At 36.1% G+C, this 17782-nt stretch overlaps 1 protein-coding gene across 1 annotated transcript in view; it reads left to right on the forward strand.

The window, feature by feature from the left end:
- Positions 1-17782, forward strand: part of DTHD1 (death domain containing 1) — a 70854-nt gene that overhangs the window by 25566 nt on the left and 27506 nt on the right. Inside the window, 3 exon segments of the mRNA XM_032631975.1 lie at positions 528-692; positions 2389-2678; positions 9687-9931. Coding sequence (XP_032487866.1) covers positions 528-692; positions 2389-2678; positions 9687-9931 — 700 coding nt within the window.

Genomic DNA, 17782 nt, shown 5'->3' on the forward strand with positions numbered 1-17782 from the left:
AAATAACTTGTTCATGGTCATACAGTTAATAAGAGGCAGAGCCACTCAGATTTTGGAATTACGCAGTATTGCTCCAGAGTCTATGGTTGCTATACCACGAGACTTGGCTATCCTAAAGCATCCGTTTACATCAGTGAATTTATTGACTTGGGATATTCCCTTAACTCTTTTGCCAGTAGTAAAATGTTTCTCATTCTCCAAAGCTCATCTTCAATACTAGCATTTTCACTTTGCAAGCTTTCCTGAACACCTTCCTTCTGCTGTTAAACCACCCTGTACATTCTCTTCATTACCACACAGATCACCTTGTCCTGTGATTGTTTAATATTGTAATACTGTGAGCTTCTGTCAAGCAAGGGCAATATATACCTTATCTTTATGTTCCTGGTGCACAGCATAATTACTGGCACACAACATATACTTAATGAATTGTTATTGGATTATTCACTTAATGAAAGAATGAATGCATTAAATATGATTTATGCTACACAAATTTTACCAGTTTCTCTTCTGCTTCCGGATTATAGGACAAAAAGCACTTCCGTAAGAAAACCTGGGAACAATGCTTGTGAATCTTTGAAATTATTGGGATTCAGAAGCCGAGACAGTGGTTGGTTTGTGCTTGATGGTGTCGTGGTGAGAACCGTGCAAAGTGGCTTGATATCATTTGAATTGTGTGAACATTTAGAGAGGTAATACAACAGTAAACAAAAAATATTGATGATATTATATCCTGATGGTTCGTAATTGATGTTTACAGAAGTAGAATCATAGGATTAGACCTTTTATTCCTCAAATAGAAATATGAATAGTCCTTTAGGGCGTGCTTAAAATGCAAACTAGGCCTGACATGAATACCCTATCAGTAATTTCATTCACGATAGTTTAATAGGTGCTGTTGGAAACCACTCTTAACTTAAATTTATTTTTACAGCTTTCTTCTAACTCCAAAATAGTTTTAAAATAGCACCTTCATTTCTGAAATTTCATGGAGATAGTAATTAACCATTCATATTATGCTTATCTCCTATGTATATATAAACTGAATTTGTTATTCCAGTGTCCTCATTTTGCTTTCTCATTTCCATGTTTTCTAGACAGCTCATTATGAGAAGAGTTAGACATGTTAAGGTTCCTGAGAAGTAGACACTCATAAAGACAGGGCAATCACATGTCCGAAGATAGCCTTTATCTCATAAAGGAAGAACTTACATCTATAATTGTCTTGGGTCAGTTCCCCAGAAAAAGAGTCTAAGATGAGAATGCAAGTGATTCTTTGAGAGAGGGCTCTCAGGGGACTCCTGTAGAGTGATGAAAGAAAGCAGGGAGGGTAAGGGAAGAAATGGGAGAAATTATGGCTTGAGCTGAAGTTTTACCTCAGCCTGATACCTCAGGGGAGCCCTGAAGCGTGAGTTCCAAGGAGGCTGGCTCTACACTCTTGCATCAGTTAGTCTTTGTCTGTGGATGTGGTGCTGTTCTGGGGGAGGGGGCTCTTATAGAGCAATTTTCTGGAGAACAGTTGGGCAACAGGTGGGCCAGACCAGGAAGAGGGATTTGAATTAGTTTGCTAAGCTGCCATCATAAAGTATCACAAACTCAGTGGCTTAAACAACAGAAATGTATTCTTACATTTCTGGATGCTAGAAGTCCAAAATCAAGGTGTTAGCAAGGTTTATTCCTTCTGAGGACTCTGAAGGATCTGTCCCAGGCCTCTTTCCTTGGCTTATAGATGGCTCATTTCATGTTCACATGGCGTTCTCTCTGTATGTATATCTGTGTCCAAATTTATTTTTATGACACCAGTCATACTGGATTAGGGTGTACTCTAATGACCTCACACTGATTTGATTACCTCTGTAAAGACCATACCTTCAAATAAGGTTGCATTCTGAGGTACTGGGAATTTGGCCTCCAACACAGGATTTGGGTAGAGGGGACACAATTCAACCCATACAGGGTCCACCATAACAACTCTTATCACACAGTGACAGAGATGAATATTTCAATCTCCACTTAATAATGACATATATTTTGTGTCCTATTGATAGTAGACAGATTATCTGGATCATCTTTCTCTTTTTGAAGTAATACTCTTTGGTAATGCTAGTTAAAATATAATTTAAAATATGCTGCCATATTTAGAACTAAGCTGAGGCTGGATGACTTCTCTGTTTATGGGCACCTGTTTTAGAACTTGATTTAAGCTGGTTTCCTGACTGCCAAGAGTTTCATTCAAGTCATTCATGAATTTAATCAATTAGTCATCAGAATGCTTGATTTTTAAAGGAGGTTTGGTTAATAATGGCTTTTTGGGGGTGTTATTAGTTATTCTTGATATTTTTGAAGCTGGCTGTTTCCCTCAGGTTACTCCTTCTTTCTTCCATGCAGGTTTATAGTGCTTCACCCGTCTTCCATTGTGGACAATAGCCATTTGGTTTCTTCTGTGAAGTCTTTGGAGGAAGCCATGCTCAGCATCACTGTTTGCATTGTACTTTATCACCAGAAAGACAACCCACATAGAATCGTCATTTTAGTGGTGCCTTCTAAAGATTTACATCAGGTGCTTAGGAACTTGCGCTTGGAAGCGTCTAGTGGTCCTCCAGAGCCATCTCGCCGTTTCCAAGTGAAAGAAGGAGAACAACTCCTTTTAAGGTTTACTGGAAACATATTTGCTTCAAGTAAGTATCAAGAAATCTTTTTGCATATGCTATGGGCTATCAGCCACAAGCTTCAGAAGGAGTCCACTAAACATGTTTTACTAAGGAAATCTTCACAGAACTGAGGGGAAGCTTTGGAAAAGTAGGTAGAGAAAAAGGACTTATTTACTTCTTTCTTTCCAGTCTGCTTCTTCTCTTTTTAGAGCATGCACATTCCTTAATGGGAAGACCCTAAGTGACATTTTTAGAAATAATCTTCTCCATAATTTGTATAGCTGCGTTCAAGCTAGGATCATCTCTTTCCTACACCAGTGTAGTTGCCTCGTAAATATTCCTCTGTTTTCACTATTAGCCATGTGAAATGGAATGTATCCATATTTCCATAAAGTAATAACAGTGATCTTTTAAAAATGAGTCATACTTTATTACTTCCCTGATTAAAACTTTGTAATTACCTCCTATTCCACTTTAAATAATACCCAAACTCTATGTTGTCCTACAAAGAATCTAACGTGAGGTCAGTGGACTCCCAAGAGACGTGTGGATAGACTATATTCCAGCGTAACTGTATTATTTATAATTCCAGTTATGTTATTTTATATATTTAAAAGACTATGCTGGGAAGGAATCAATAAGCTTCACCAAAGTCCAAAAGGGACCATGGCACAAAAGTGGTTAAGAACTTCAGCTCCAGATGACATACCCCTGCTTACCTCTTATCTTTATATTTATCTAGTGATCTTTTATTTCCATTATAAATCTTACCACAACTTGAAATTACTTTACTTATTTATTTGTTTATATACTTTTCATTCTTATATTTATGTTCTTCACTGGAATGTAAATTCCATTAGGGCAGTGACTGTGTCTTTCTTGCTGTGTACCCTTGAGCCTAGAATAGTGCCTGGTATATCAAGGGCTTTCAATAAATATGTAGTGAATGAATGAATATATATGATGATGCTGAGGAAGACAAACAGGGTGAGTGACTATGAGAGGTGGCAGGAGACGTGGGAGAAGTGAGGGAATGGGTGAGACAGAAGAGATAAAAGGAGGGAAAGAGAAAAGGAAGAAAAAGAAGAACAGAGAGAAAACAGCTGTGTGAGAGAAGATAGAAAAAGAGCTTTAGGGGAGTTGCCCTCACAGCCATTTCTTTTTTATTGATTCAACCCCTTTTCCTTTCTAACTCCTTTCCTTGAGGCAGAATAATATCAAACAGCATGCATGTAAAGATGAGGTGTGGGGGAAATTCAAGAATGGGTTCTGTGGGAATTTCTGGCCCCGGAGTCCTGTGATAGACTTGACTTGAAGTAAGAGTCTCTGTTTACTTATAAATTAATATAGATCTCATTGATTTTTAAATGGTGCCTATTTTCTCTCTAATTCTGGAAATTACTCTAAGCTCCACTGGCTCTTTGCTCTCTGTGACTTCAAAAACGATGTGGTTTAAAGCTGAGGCTGCCCTGTTTTTGGTATCTCAGAAATAAGTGAGATTCAAAATGTCCCAATTTGAAGTATGTCTTCCACTTTCGCATGCAGAGTCTCAGCCATCTGAGCCAGCTGATGGGACCTATGGAGTGAGTGACAGAGTGTCACAAAAAGGGGAAGGGGGAGGAGAGGAAGGAAGGGTGGAAGATATCCCTTCCTACTTGGCTTCCGGAATAGAAACTATGCTAGGATAATCCCTCTAAGAAGAGAGAGTCAAAACCTGGAAGTGTCCCACCAAAACTAGTGATGCAAATGACTTCCTGTAGTACTTGGGACAGCAGCTGTGTTTACCTCCTGCTCCAAACAGGAGAGAGTTACTGTGCTTCTCATAGGCAACGGTTGAGTGTACTATTGCCTATAATGGGGAATAGGGAGTATATGCTAAAATAAGAGTGCCTGGAGACAGGCAGCATGTGTGCAGTCCCTCCATATAGGAATGAAGAACTCCTCTCCACTCAAAGAAAATGAGTCAGTCAGGATGCCAGGATCCTTTCTCCTTTGCCTTTTCTAGAGACTTATGGCCAGATCTGGAGCTTCACTGGATTTTCTCCATCTAAGAGGAGCAAGACCCTCAGTAAAGAATTGATACCTGATCCTTCCATCAGGGCCTGTGGTAGCCTCTGTGAATCTCAGATACAGACTGCCAGAGGTTGTCTGCCTGGAGGTCCTCCCCTCAATCCATCCCCACCGTCTTCTCTAGTCATCTCCTACTGTATTTTCCTATCTCACTTATAACGATCATGTTTGGAGAAGCTTTTCCTATCTTTCCTGATTACCTCTGTTCTTATTTTACTTATTCAGATCCTTATGTAATTCTCTTAGTGGACATGGTCATAGATATAATCTTCTATTTATTTTTTAATTGTTTGATCAATGTCAGTGTCTCTGACTACAGTGCCATGGAAGAAGGGCCTGTTTTATTGGTGGGCCTGCTTTATTTTAGGGAGCTGCCTAAAAGCTAGAAGAAGTATTTGTTTGAAGAATGAAGACAAAAGCTTTGGAACAACCTTAACATTATAGTATTATGTGATTAAAAGTATTTAAAACTTTAATTAATAAATTTAGATGACTGCCCTCTGAGAAATATCAAAATCTCTATATTCCTTATATACAATACAGATGGTTCTTTTGACTGAGGACCTTGGGACATGGAGATAATTTCTACGTCTAAGAGAAAATAAGATAGGTGTTCCTTTGGTTTTTATATTGGCCTTCAGAATTCTTCTGGACACAGCTAGAATCTTCTTTCTCTCTCTAGGTTAGAGCTGTTGATTCAGCACTTAAGCTTTCTATTGCATCACATCTAAGCCCTCAGTGTTCAGAAAATTCATAAAGTGCTAGGAAACGGGCAGACAGAATTTTATATAATGACACCTTAGCACCACTCATAACATCGAGTAATGCCCCAAAGAGGTCTGTGTGTGTCCAAGTTACCCCAAATGCCCTTTGGCCCAGAGAAATAGTTTTCCCAGACACACATGTTAGAATGTTAGAATGACCTTCCTTTTACTCATTTAACAAAGATTCCCTGTCCTTATGTACATTATATTTTACTGGAGAGACACACAGAAGAAGCAAATAAATAATAAAATGTACAGCTTAATGAGGTGGAAAGTTCCTTACAGAAGAATAAAGGAAAGGGAATAGAAAGTCTCAGAGAGAGTGGCAGATTTGCAATTTTAAATAGACTCGTCAGAGAAAGTGCCATTTCAGCAGAGACTTGAAGATGAGAGAGCAAGCCATAATCCTATCCCAGGAGAATTTGTCCCAGGCAGGGCAAGGAGGCTGGGATGGCTGGATGAGAGGGAGGGAGAGGAGAGTTGGAGGAGATGAGGTAGGTACTGGTCATGCCTTGAAGGCCATTTCAAGACTTTGCCTTTTATTTGAAATGAAGTGGGAAGCCAAGAAGGGTTTTCAACAGGGCCGTCACGTGATCTGGGTCAGATTATATCTGTGTTGAGATTAGATGGTATAAGGCAAGTGTAGCAGCAGGGAGACAGGTTAATGAGCCATTGCAATGAATCACGCAAGGGTTGATGGAGGCTTAGAGGCAAAGTTATTAGAAATTGTTTCTGGTATTTTCACCATAAGCATCTTTGCCATAGACATCTTTGCCGCAAGTATTTTTACTGCATAACTAATTAGCCATAAGGCAATTTTGCCATAAAAGGTATAATGGTAAAAAATAAAAGAGGGACATTTAAAAGCACATAATGAAACATGAATAATGAATAACAAAATTATAAAGACTTTACTGCAACACAAAATATTTAAATACAATTAAAATGTGTGTAGATTCATGACAATGCTGCACAGATAACTGATTTTATTTTGTGGGTTGTACCTAAGCACTTGTCTTCCAAGTCTTTTGTTCATAGTATTTTATACATTTTTTTTTTACTTGTTTATTCATCTTTCTGTTTGGCATCGCACTTTTTCTTATTCACTAAAACTTCATCCTTCACTGAGAGAGGTATCAGTTTCCATATACTAGGATGCACACTTGTAACTGAGCTTTGTGTTGCATTGCAAAACCTTCTACACTGTTTGTCCTTTGCATATTGTCACATGTCTCTTCACAGATGTTCCAAAGTTCTATGGGAAATGTGGGTTCAACTCTGGGCCTGCCAGGCTCTCAGTCTCAGCCTCTTTCTCCCCCAGTGTAGTGTGTTTCGAAATAAGAAACAAATTCGTGGGGTAAAACATCGTCATCTGTCATGATTTTTTTGTTGTATATGTCAAACCAAACTGTTAACCAGTTATTTTATCTTTTACAGCAAAATTGCCTTATGGCCAGATAGTTATATGGCAAAAATGTGGTGGAAAAAAGGCTTGTGGCAAAGATGTCTACAGCAAAGATGCTTATGGTGAAAGTACCTAGAACTGGTGGAGATGTGTTAGGACACAGAAATATCCTGAGCCAGTGGTTCTCATGAGAGTATTCTGGTTCTCTGTGTTGGTAGCATGCCACTTCTTCATGTGACTTTTCTAAGCAAAAGCATATAGGTCTATGTTTGTACTTCCTATGTCTTCAATGAAAAATATTCCAATATGCATTATTGAGAAGAAAATACATTGCTATAAAAAATATCTAGTAACTCACAAAATATAAATAAATTATTTAGTTCTTTCAATGACAAATATTTATTGTATAGCTCCTATCCTACTATCCCTGCTAGGAACTATGTACATAATACATTGACGAGAAAGAGGTTCTCAAAATGTCAACTAATGATTGCTTTCGTAATTTTGGTATTTAATGAGTGACTTTTGGTTTTACTTCTCTAAATATGCCAGAGTGGGAGAAAAAAATAAAATAATGCAATTTCTTTGTGCTATTTGTTCTTTTTTTGGTTCTGTTTTTTTCTGTGACAAAGGGTCTTCAAAATATAGTGTTATGTCTTAGCAACAATGAAACTCCAACTTAAGTCTACATAATACTTTCTTTGATAACACTAAGATCATGCTATTTATTACTAGTAAATCCTCAATAATTTCATCCTTATTTCATATATAAATGTGATTCTTAGAGATTTACATTACAAATCTTTATTTTTTTAAATTAACTGGCAATTCGAGGTAGATAAGTTTTAGAAATAGGTAGAACCAATGTGACTACGCCTCATCCTCCAATCTTTATATACTTACATACATTATCCTTTATGAGTAATTGTATACCTGGCAGGGAGCATCATGCAAGGGGTGGAAGGAGAAATTTACTAAATTACATTCTGTTGGGACAAAAGTAGCAACATTTTTCTTGGTAGTACTCTAGTGGCATGGAAGTAGAAGTTTGCTAAGTATTCCCACAGTGATCTAGAAACTCTAATTTACTATTTACTAGATGATATTTCAGTGACTCCAAATAATTTATCTTTTTTTTCTTTTTCCCTTTCTTTTTCTTTCTTACTAGAATGAAACTTTTAAAGCAAACCCTGGCTAGTCATGCCTGTCCTAGGATGTCCTAGGAATCTGTTTTGTTCAAGGAGCCAGGTTGCTTCCAAAATGTAGACTTAAGCAAAGGGACATACTCCTATACCTTCCATAACCTGGAGTTATTCTAATTCTAGATTTAATTGTGCTTTAGAAATTCATCAAAATGACCTCTAGCAGTCAAAACAAGGAGAAAAGTATTAGTGTCATTTACATCTCTCACAGAATGCAAGAGGGAAAGTTTCCCATAAGAGAAAGAGAGAGAAAGAGAAAGCTCTGGGCAGTCAACTTTCAGGCCTCTGAGAGCAGCAGAAAGTTGCAACTTAGATATAAAAGCTTCATATTGACACTTTTTTAAAAAATTTAAGTGGGTTGGTTTTTGTCATACAAATTCAAAACAATGTAAGAATCCGTCTTCGTTCTTCTCACTTGCTGTCATTGTTATTATTTACTGAGCCTTTATTATGTGCCAGGCCCTGTGCCAATCATTCTATCCATACTCCCTCATTTCATTCCCAGAACAATCCTAGGACGTTAGTTTTATTTCTCGTTTTAAAGGTAAGGAAGTTAAGGCTCCAAGAAGTTCAGAGATGTGCAAGAACTGGATAAATATTACGGCGTAGGTAAATATTAGAGGCTGAACGTGGATCTAGATCTTTATGTCAGAAACATATTATAACTGCTACGTTACAGCTTAAATTTTGCTAAGGGTAATGCACACTTGCCTTACGAATACCGCAGTGTCTGTTTTACTGTTGCAATGAGAAGGTGAAATATCCTGACTGTCATGGTAAAACCCCCAAGAGTGAAATGTTATGTTCACTAAAGCTCCATTATTTTCAGTGGACAGTTGAGAAGACTTTTACATATGCTTGTTTGGGGAGAATTCACCAGGTTTTAATAGAAATTTCAGTAACTATTAAATCTAGAAACTATTCATTCCATTTGGAAGTTCTAGAACAGCACTGTATTTCTGCATGGTGAAAATGTTTTATATGTGTACTCTCCCGTATGGTAGCTACTAGACAGACGTGGCTATTGAACATTCAAAATGTGGCTAGAGCACCTAAAAAGTTGAATTTTTGATCTTAATTAGTTTTAACTTTAATTTGAAAAGCCACATTTTGCTAGTGGCTACCGTATAGGAGAGCACAGTTCTAGAATGTCTGTTGTGAGGTCGTGATAGTGTGCAACGTGATATGAATAGTTAAGTGAAAGGAAAAATATCATTCTTAAAAAGTGAAAATAATTTTCTAAGTAGAGAAAGAGATGAGTATTTCCAATGGTTTCTTGTTGTAGCAAAATGGAATAGAAAAAGAAAATCAGATCAATGATGACTCCCACAAATGCATAAAAAAAGAAAAAGAAAATCAAAGATTATTAGACCTAGAAGCAGCCAGAGAGCACCTGGTCCAAGTATAGATGAGAATCATTTTAGTAATTTATACAGTCTCAGCCTAGTGCTGGTTTATTAGGTTATGTTTTGACAAGAGATATTGACACAAAAAAGACAAATTTTAAAAAATGAATGATTATTTGGATTTTTAAAAAATAAGTAAAAATAGTGCTATATATTAATAGTAACAAATGCATTTTACTTCTATTTAGGCAATGGGAAGGATTATGGAAAAGACTACAAGTTTATTTTTCATTTACAAAGGAAACCTAGACTGGAACTCCAAATCAAAGAGGTGGATGAATTTGGAAACTATAGCTGCCCTCATTATAAGGGTACCATTGTAGTTTATAAAGTACCTAAAGAAAAGATAGTCCACAACTTGGATCAATCTCTTATACTTAATGAAAACAATTATCAGTTGCCAATTTGCAAATTACCATTGAAATTGCCAAAGGTGAGTCATTTTACTTCCCTAATTACTGTATTTTGTTAATTCTCTATCATTCTCTACCAAATTCAATACTGCATAAATACGGATACTTACGGTTGAAAGGAAAGATAGGAATAATGTTGATAAGGAAGGATAAGCTACAAGAGCGACAGAATGCATGTCAGGATTTCTACTTTCTTCCATATCAACTTTGTAATAGGAACAATTCAAATTGGTCTGGTCCTGACAGTATATTGTTAATGACTATTGAAAAAATGTCATTCATTTTCTGTAACTGATTCTGAGTAACTAAAAAAAATCATTTATAAAAACATAGAATACCTTTCAGAACACAACAATTTTTTTTTTTTTTTTTTTTTTTGCGGTACGCGGGCCTCTCACTGCTGTGGCCTCTCCCGTTGCGGAGCACAGGCTCCGGACGCGCAGGCTCAGCGGCCATGGCTCACGGGCCCAGCTGCTCCATGGCATGTGGGATCTTCCCGGACCGGGGCACGAACCCGCGTCCCCTGCATCGGCAGGCGGACTCCCAACCACTGCGCCACCAGGGAAGCCCAACACAACAATTTTTGAAAAATCATGTGGTGACAAGGAAAATGACATCAAAATATTTTCAGTGAGACTTACCAAATCCTGCACGTTTGTTTTAAGAGTTAATTACTCTTTCATTTCTGATTTTGTTTATTTGAGTTCTTTTTTTTTTTTCTTTTTGGTTAGTCTAGTTAAAGTTTTGTTAATTTTGTTTATCTTTTCAAAGAACCAACTGTTAGTTTCATTGATCATTTATACTGTCTTTTCAGACTCTATTTCATTTATTTCCATTCTAACCTTTATTATTTCCTTCCTCGATTAAATTTGGACTTTTTTGTTCTTCTTTTTCTAGTTCTTTCAGGTGTAAAGTTAGCTTATTTGCAATTTTTCTTGTTTCTTGAAGCCTGTATCGTCATGAACTTTCCTCTTAGAACTGCTTTAGCATAGATGTTGGTATGTCCTGTTTCTGTTTTCATTTGTCTATGTAGTTTTTGATTTTGTCTTCAAATTCCTAATGACTCATTGGTTATTCAGTAGCATGTTGATTAATCTCCACATTTTTGTGAATTTCTCAGTTTCTTCTTTTAGTTGATTACTAGTTTCATGTCACTGTTGTTTGGAGAAGATGCTTGACAGGATTACAATCTCCTTGAATTTATGGAGACTTATTTTGTGACCTAACATGTGACCTATTTGGAGAATGGTCCACATGCACTTGAGAAAAATGTGTATTCTGCTGCTTTTAGATGGAATGTTCTTTCTCTCTATATGTATCTATTAGGTTCATTTGGTTTAATGTGTTGTTTAAAGTTGATGTTTGCTTGTTAATTTTCTGTATGGATGATCTATCATTGAAATAAGTGGAATGTTAAAGTCCCTTATTATTACTGTATTGTTGTCAATTTCTCCCTTTAGGTCAGTTAATATTTGCTTTATTTATTTTGGTGCTCCTATACTGTCTGCATATATATTTATAAATGTTACATCTAGAGGAGAAGTTACAACTGATACCACAAAAATAAAAAAAGATAATAAGAAACTACTACAAACAATTATATACCAACAAATTAGGCAACCTACAAGAAATGGATAAATTCCTAGAAACAAAAAAATCTTCTAAGATTCAGTCATGAAGAAAGAGAAAATCTGAATAGACTGATTTCTTGTTAGGAGATTGAAACAATGATCAAAAACTTCCCAGCAAACAAAAGTCCAGGACCAGACAGCTTCATGGATGAATTCTAACAAACATTCAAAAGAATATTTACTATCTATCCTTCTCAAACTCTTCCAAAATATTGAAAAGGAGGGAACGCTTCCAAAATTTTTTTATGAAGCCAATATTACCCTGATACCAAAACCAAACAAGGATGCCACAAAAAAGAGAAAATTACAGGCCAATATCCTTGATGAATGTAGATGCAAAAATCCTCAACAAGATGTTAGCAAAGTGAATCCAACAATACATGAAAAGAATCATACACCGGGATCAAGTGGGATTTATCCCAAGGATGCAAGGATAGTTCAACATCTGCAAATCAATCAATGTGTTATATACCACATTAACAAAATAAAGGATAAGAATCATATGATCATCTCAATAGAAGCAGAAAAAAAATTTGACAAAATTCAACATCCATTTATAATAAAAATTATCAACAAAGCAGGTACAGAGAAAAGTTACCTCAACATAATAAATGCCATACATGACAAACCTACAGCAAACATCATACTCAATGGTGAAAAGCTGAAAGCATTTACACTAAGATCAGGAACATGACAAGGATGCCCACTCTTGCCACTTTTATTTAACTTAGTACTAAAGGTCCTATCTACAGTAGTTAGACAAGAAACATAAGTAAAAGGAATCCAAATTTTAAAATTGTCACTATTTGCAGATGGTATAATAATATATATAGAAAACCCTAAAGATACTACCAAAAACTGTGGGAACTAATTCATCAATTCAGTAAAGTTGTAGGATACAAAATCAATATATAAATAAATCTGTGGCACTTCTATACACTAATAATGAACTATCAGAAAGAGAATTTAAGAAAACAATGCCATTTACAATTGTATAAAGAAAAGCCAGTAATAAATTTAACCAAGGAGGTGAAAGGCCTATACACTAAAAATTGTAAGACATTGATAACAGAATTTGGAGAAGATACAAATAAATGGAAAAATACCCTGTGCTCATGGATTGGAAGAATTAAAATAGTCAAAATGTTCATACTAACTAAAGCAATCTACAGGTTTAATGCAATCCCTATCAAAATTCCAAAGGCATTTTTCACAGACCTGGAACAAATAATTTTAAAATTTGTGTGGAAACACAAAAGATCCCAAATAGCCAAAGCAATCTTGAGAATGAAAACAAAGCTGGAGGGATCAAGCACTGTGATTCAAACTATATTACAATGCTATAGTAATCAAAACAGTATGGTATAAGGACAGACACACAGATCAATGGAACAGAACTAGAAGCCAGAAATAAACCCATACATATAGACAATTAAATTATGACATTGGAGCCAAGAACATACTACAAAGAAAGGATAGTCTCCTCCATAAATCATGTTGGGAAAACTGGACATCCACATGCAAAAGACTGAAACTAGACCAGTATCTTACACAATGCATAACAATTAACTCACAATGGATTAAAGGCTTGTGTGTAAGACCAAGAAAATCCTAGAGGAAAACATAGGCATAACCTCCTTGACATTGGTCTTAGCAATGTCTTTGTAGATCTGACTCCAAAGGCACAGAACACAAAAGTGAAAATAAACAAATTCAACTACATCAAACTAAAATGCTTCTTCATAGTGAATGAAATCATCATCCAAATAAAAGTTGAACCTACTGAATGAGAAAAAATATTTACAAATCATATATCTGAGAAGGGGTTAATATCCAAAACATATAAAGAATGCATATAATACTACAACAAATACAGAAGCAACTCAATTAGACAGTGGGCAGAGAAACAAGATAGACACTTTTCCAAAAAAGACATACAGGTGGTTGATAGGCATATGAAAAGATATTCAACATCACTAGTTATTAGGGAAATGAGAATCAGCACCAAAATGAGATATCATCTCAAACCTCTTGTATAGAATAGCTATTATCAAAAAGATAAGAAATAGCAAGTATTGGAGAGGATGTGGAGAAAAGGGAACCCTTATACACTTTGGGGTTGGTGGGAATGTAAATTGGTGGGAAGGTAAATTGATCCAGCCACTATGAAAAACAGTATGAAGATTCTTCAAAAATTAAAAATACAACTACCATATGATTCAGCTCTTCCTCTTCTGGGTATTTATCCAAAGAATACAAAAATACTAATTTGAAAAGATGTATGCACCCTATCTTCATTGCAGTATTATTTACAATAGCCAAGCTATGGAAACAACCTAAGTGTCCATTGATGGATGAATGGATAAGGAAGATGTGGTACATATACACAATGGCATACTACTCAGCAATAGAAAGAATGAAATCTTGCGATGTGCAATAACATGGCTGAACTTTTATGGTACAATGCTAAGTGAAATAAGTCAGACAGAGAAAGACAAACACCATGCGATTTCACTCATCTGTGGAATATAAAATACAAAAAAATGATCAAACAAACCAAAACAAAAGCAAACTCATAGATACAGATAACAGATTGGTGATTACCAACCAGAGAGGAGGGGGGTTTGGGGGACAAAATGGTTGAAGATGTCAGTTGTATGGTGATGATTGGTAACTAGATTTTTGGTGTTGTTCACTTTGTAGTGTACACAGATATCAAATTGTAATGTACACCTGAATCGTATATAATGTATTGATAACATACCAATTTTACCTCAATTTTTAAAAAGAGTTAATTACTTTTTTCTAAAATTCTTATTCTTATCAGGAGTGTAGGAATGAATTCTCTCAACACGTGAAACAAAAAGTAAATAATTTTATTGTTGTATGTACTGTTTCTTTCAGTGATCCAGGACTTGTACTTCTAAACTACATTCTAATGAGAAATATAACTGAAAAAGTTATCACTCCAGAGGAAGAACAAACTTTTTATCATTTAAAGAAAGCCAGAAGTAGTTTTACATGGTTTTACTTGTGTTATGAATAGCAGAAACATGTTTTCTATGGGATTAGATCTTGTACTGATTTTGAATAAATTAGTAAAGTAAGTCATTAATTTGACAAATATTAATTGAACTTCTGAAATAGGAAATGTGCTATGCTAAGCATTCTGATAAATACAGAGATATATAGGATAATACATGCCCTAAAGCTATGTTGTCCTGGATGCAGCCACTATCCACATGTGTCTATGGAGCACTTGAAATATGGCTAGTCCAAATTTAGATGTACCGTGTCAAATACACATTGGATTTCAAAAAGTTAGTACAAAAAGATAGAAAATATTTCGTTATTTTGCTCATAATGATTTCATAGTAAGTTATAATATTTTGGTTATGGAGTTAAACAAAAATATATTATTAAAATTAATCTCATATGCTTAAAAAGTTTTTATGTGGCTAACTAGAATAGTTGAAATTATGTGTTTCAAACTATATTTCTATAGGACATCATTGCTCAAAATTGTTTACAATCTAGCAGAGTATGCAGAACATGTATACAAAATCACCTTGTAAGATTGTGAATAATTAGACTAATGGTATAAACAGTGTACAAATAGTTATTCAGAGGAGGGAAATTGTTTTTCTGGAAGCTAAAATCAATAGAAGTTTCATGGTGGTTGTGGCATTTTATCTGAGCTTTGTAAGTTTGTAGAAATTTGGCCATTGGGAATGAAGAAAAATGTATGTTAGGCTGAGGAAATGGAATGAATTTGACGGGGGATGGTAGGTAGGAATTCAGAATTCGTATAACCACCATTAAAATAATTTCTAATGTGCCAAAGATCTTTCAAATGCTTTCCATGCACTGTATCATTAAATCCTCACAAAAATCATGTGAAGCATTATCACTGTTCTCATTTTATAGAAAACTGAGGCATAGAAATTTTAGGCAACTTGCCCATGGACCCGTAACTAAGTAAGTGTCAGAAGTGGGATTCATACCCAGAAAATCTGCTTCACACATAGGCAACCACTGTGTGCTATTTCCTCTTTAGCAGATAACACTAGGATTCTTAGTCAAGGATACAGGATGGATTTTAGGACATTCGGGTTCTCCCAGGAAGTTGTATGACAATTCCATGTATACCATGCTTTAGTGTAGAGGTGATATTAAAATTATTTCACAAATGATAGGACATGGGTTCTCGTCGTTCACATTGAAAGTAGCCATTTGAGCAGGGTCCTAGAGACATCAACCCTTTACTTGCTGGTTTTGGGGAGATCCTGGAGTTCTTGGGAGGCATGTGTAGGGTAGCATAGTCTAGTAAACCACTGATAGTGAAAATTATATTTTAAGAACGGTATAGCTAGGGCAGTGTATACCCACTATCGGTTTTTCCTCTGAGAGTTTTCACTTCCATCTTAAGGCCTTTGCCCTTGCTGTTCCCTATGTTTGGGGGTCTCTTCCCTTAGATAGTCATGTAACTGGTTCTCATTAGTCAGGTCTCAGCTCAACTATCACCTCCTTATCCTTATTCCTCCATCTCCATATCTCAAGTCACTCTTTAACTCCTGACCCTTTTAAAACTTCATAATGCTTATCTTCAATTGAAATTATTAGATTTATTTATTTGTTTATTTAATTTCGACTTGACTTTCCTCCTTGAGAAAGCAAGTCCCATGAGCTAAGGACCTTGTCTACCCTATTCCGGCTCTAGCATCAGTAATTAGAACAGTGTTGGGCATATTGTAGGCACTCTAAATATTTGTGACTGGATGAATGTGGGGAGGACCATAGAGTTCATTAGATTCTAAAAGTTTGGGAACTGCTGACTTAAAGGAATACTTGAGTTCTCTCACATCAGTGGTTTAGAGCCTGGCTATTCAAACACTTAGCTGGCAGGCCAAGGAGCTGATCTGGATCAACATGAATATTTGAGAGCAGAGAAAGGATACATCAGGGGTGACCTCTTGGTAGCTTGATTTAGCACTTTACTTCCTGAGATCGCTGTGTTGTTCTGATGTATGGGGTGAGCAGAGGGAAACAAGTAAGGGGGGCTGTTGGAACTCTCTGGCAGGAAGTGGTGAAAGTCTCACTGTGATGATGGTGGATGATGGAAAGGAAGACTCCTATGTGAGAGAGGACACACTTGAGGTATAAAATGTGACCCAAATTCAACTTTCAGTTTGCAGTGTTTCCTCTGTGGCCTATCTGACATTGTGAGTTAATTAGCCAACTTAGCCAAGCCATATAATTAAGGGGTTTATATAGATTTTCCTCAAGGAAAGTCTGTGCTAGTGATCGTCCATATCTTTTGCATGAGCTCTTCCTCTGCTTTGATTCTAGAACAACACTCTCCACCTGCTTGCCTGAGCAGTCCCTACTGGTCATCCCATACAGCTCTGCTGAAGTGTGACTTCTCCCTGGAAGCCTTTCCCGACCTCCCCTTCAAACCAAATTAGGTGTTCCTGGTGTGTGTTTCCACAACATTCTACACTTTTCCTATCAGTGCAGTTACCTTATTCTATCATAATCCCTAGCTTTCCAATAGACAAGTGTTTCTCAACCTTTTTTTGTTTGTTTTTGCCTTCCTAAGGGATCTTTAGACTGTATGTCTGTTTATGCATTGTATGTATATCTATGTTTTATATGTTAAAAGTTTAAGCTTTTTTGTCTTGCCCAAGAGCAAATTTTCTCTCCTTGAGAGTGATGTTACCTTGGTTGGGAATTAGTGCAATCAACCATACAAACACATCCACTGTTGTGCTCAATTTGTATTGTCGGTGCCAAGCATAGTACACGTTGGATAATTATTTGTAAATTATTAGATAAATGAGACACTTTTTCAAACCTTAACGTTGTCCAACTTTGAAATTTATCATCTTGGAACTATATTGGCATTTTTAAAAAACATTACATTTTAAATGTCTGTTGCCTCTCGTATATTAATCTATAGCCAGTATGCCACCTGTTTGTTTGTTTTTTTCTCTCCATATTGGTTTGTATAGGGATTTCCGGATTCACTCTTTTGGCCCTTTCTCATGCCTAAAGTAAGTTTTCACAAGTAGCATTTTGGCCTTGAGAAAGAATCTGTGGCTGGAGAAATTTTTTTCCTCATTTAAAACTAACATACCTAAATGGGAATTGAAACCATGACCTCTGTTTTTATGAGAACAGACTTCTTCCATAAAGTTCATAATTAAAAAAAAAAGGCATCTCAGCTAGGCAGTATTAGAA

Source organism: Phocoena sinus, chromosome 5, assembly GCF_008692025.1.
Source record: "Phocoena sinus isolate mPhoSin1 chromosome 5, mPhoSin1.pri, whole genome shotgun sequence".
Taxonomy (NCBI): Eukaryota; Metazoa; Chordata; class Mammalia; order Artiodactyla; family Phocoenidae; genus Phocoena; species Phocoena sinus.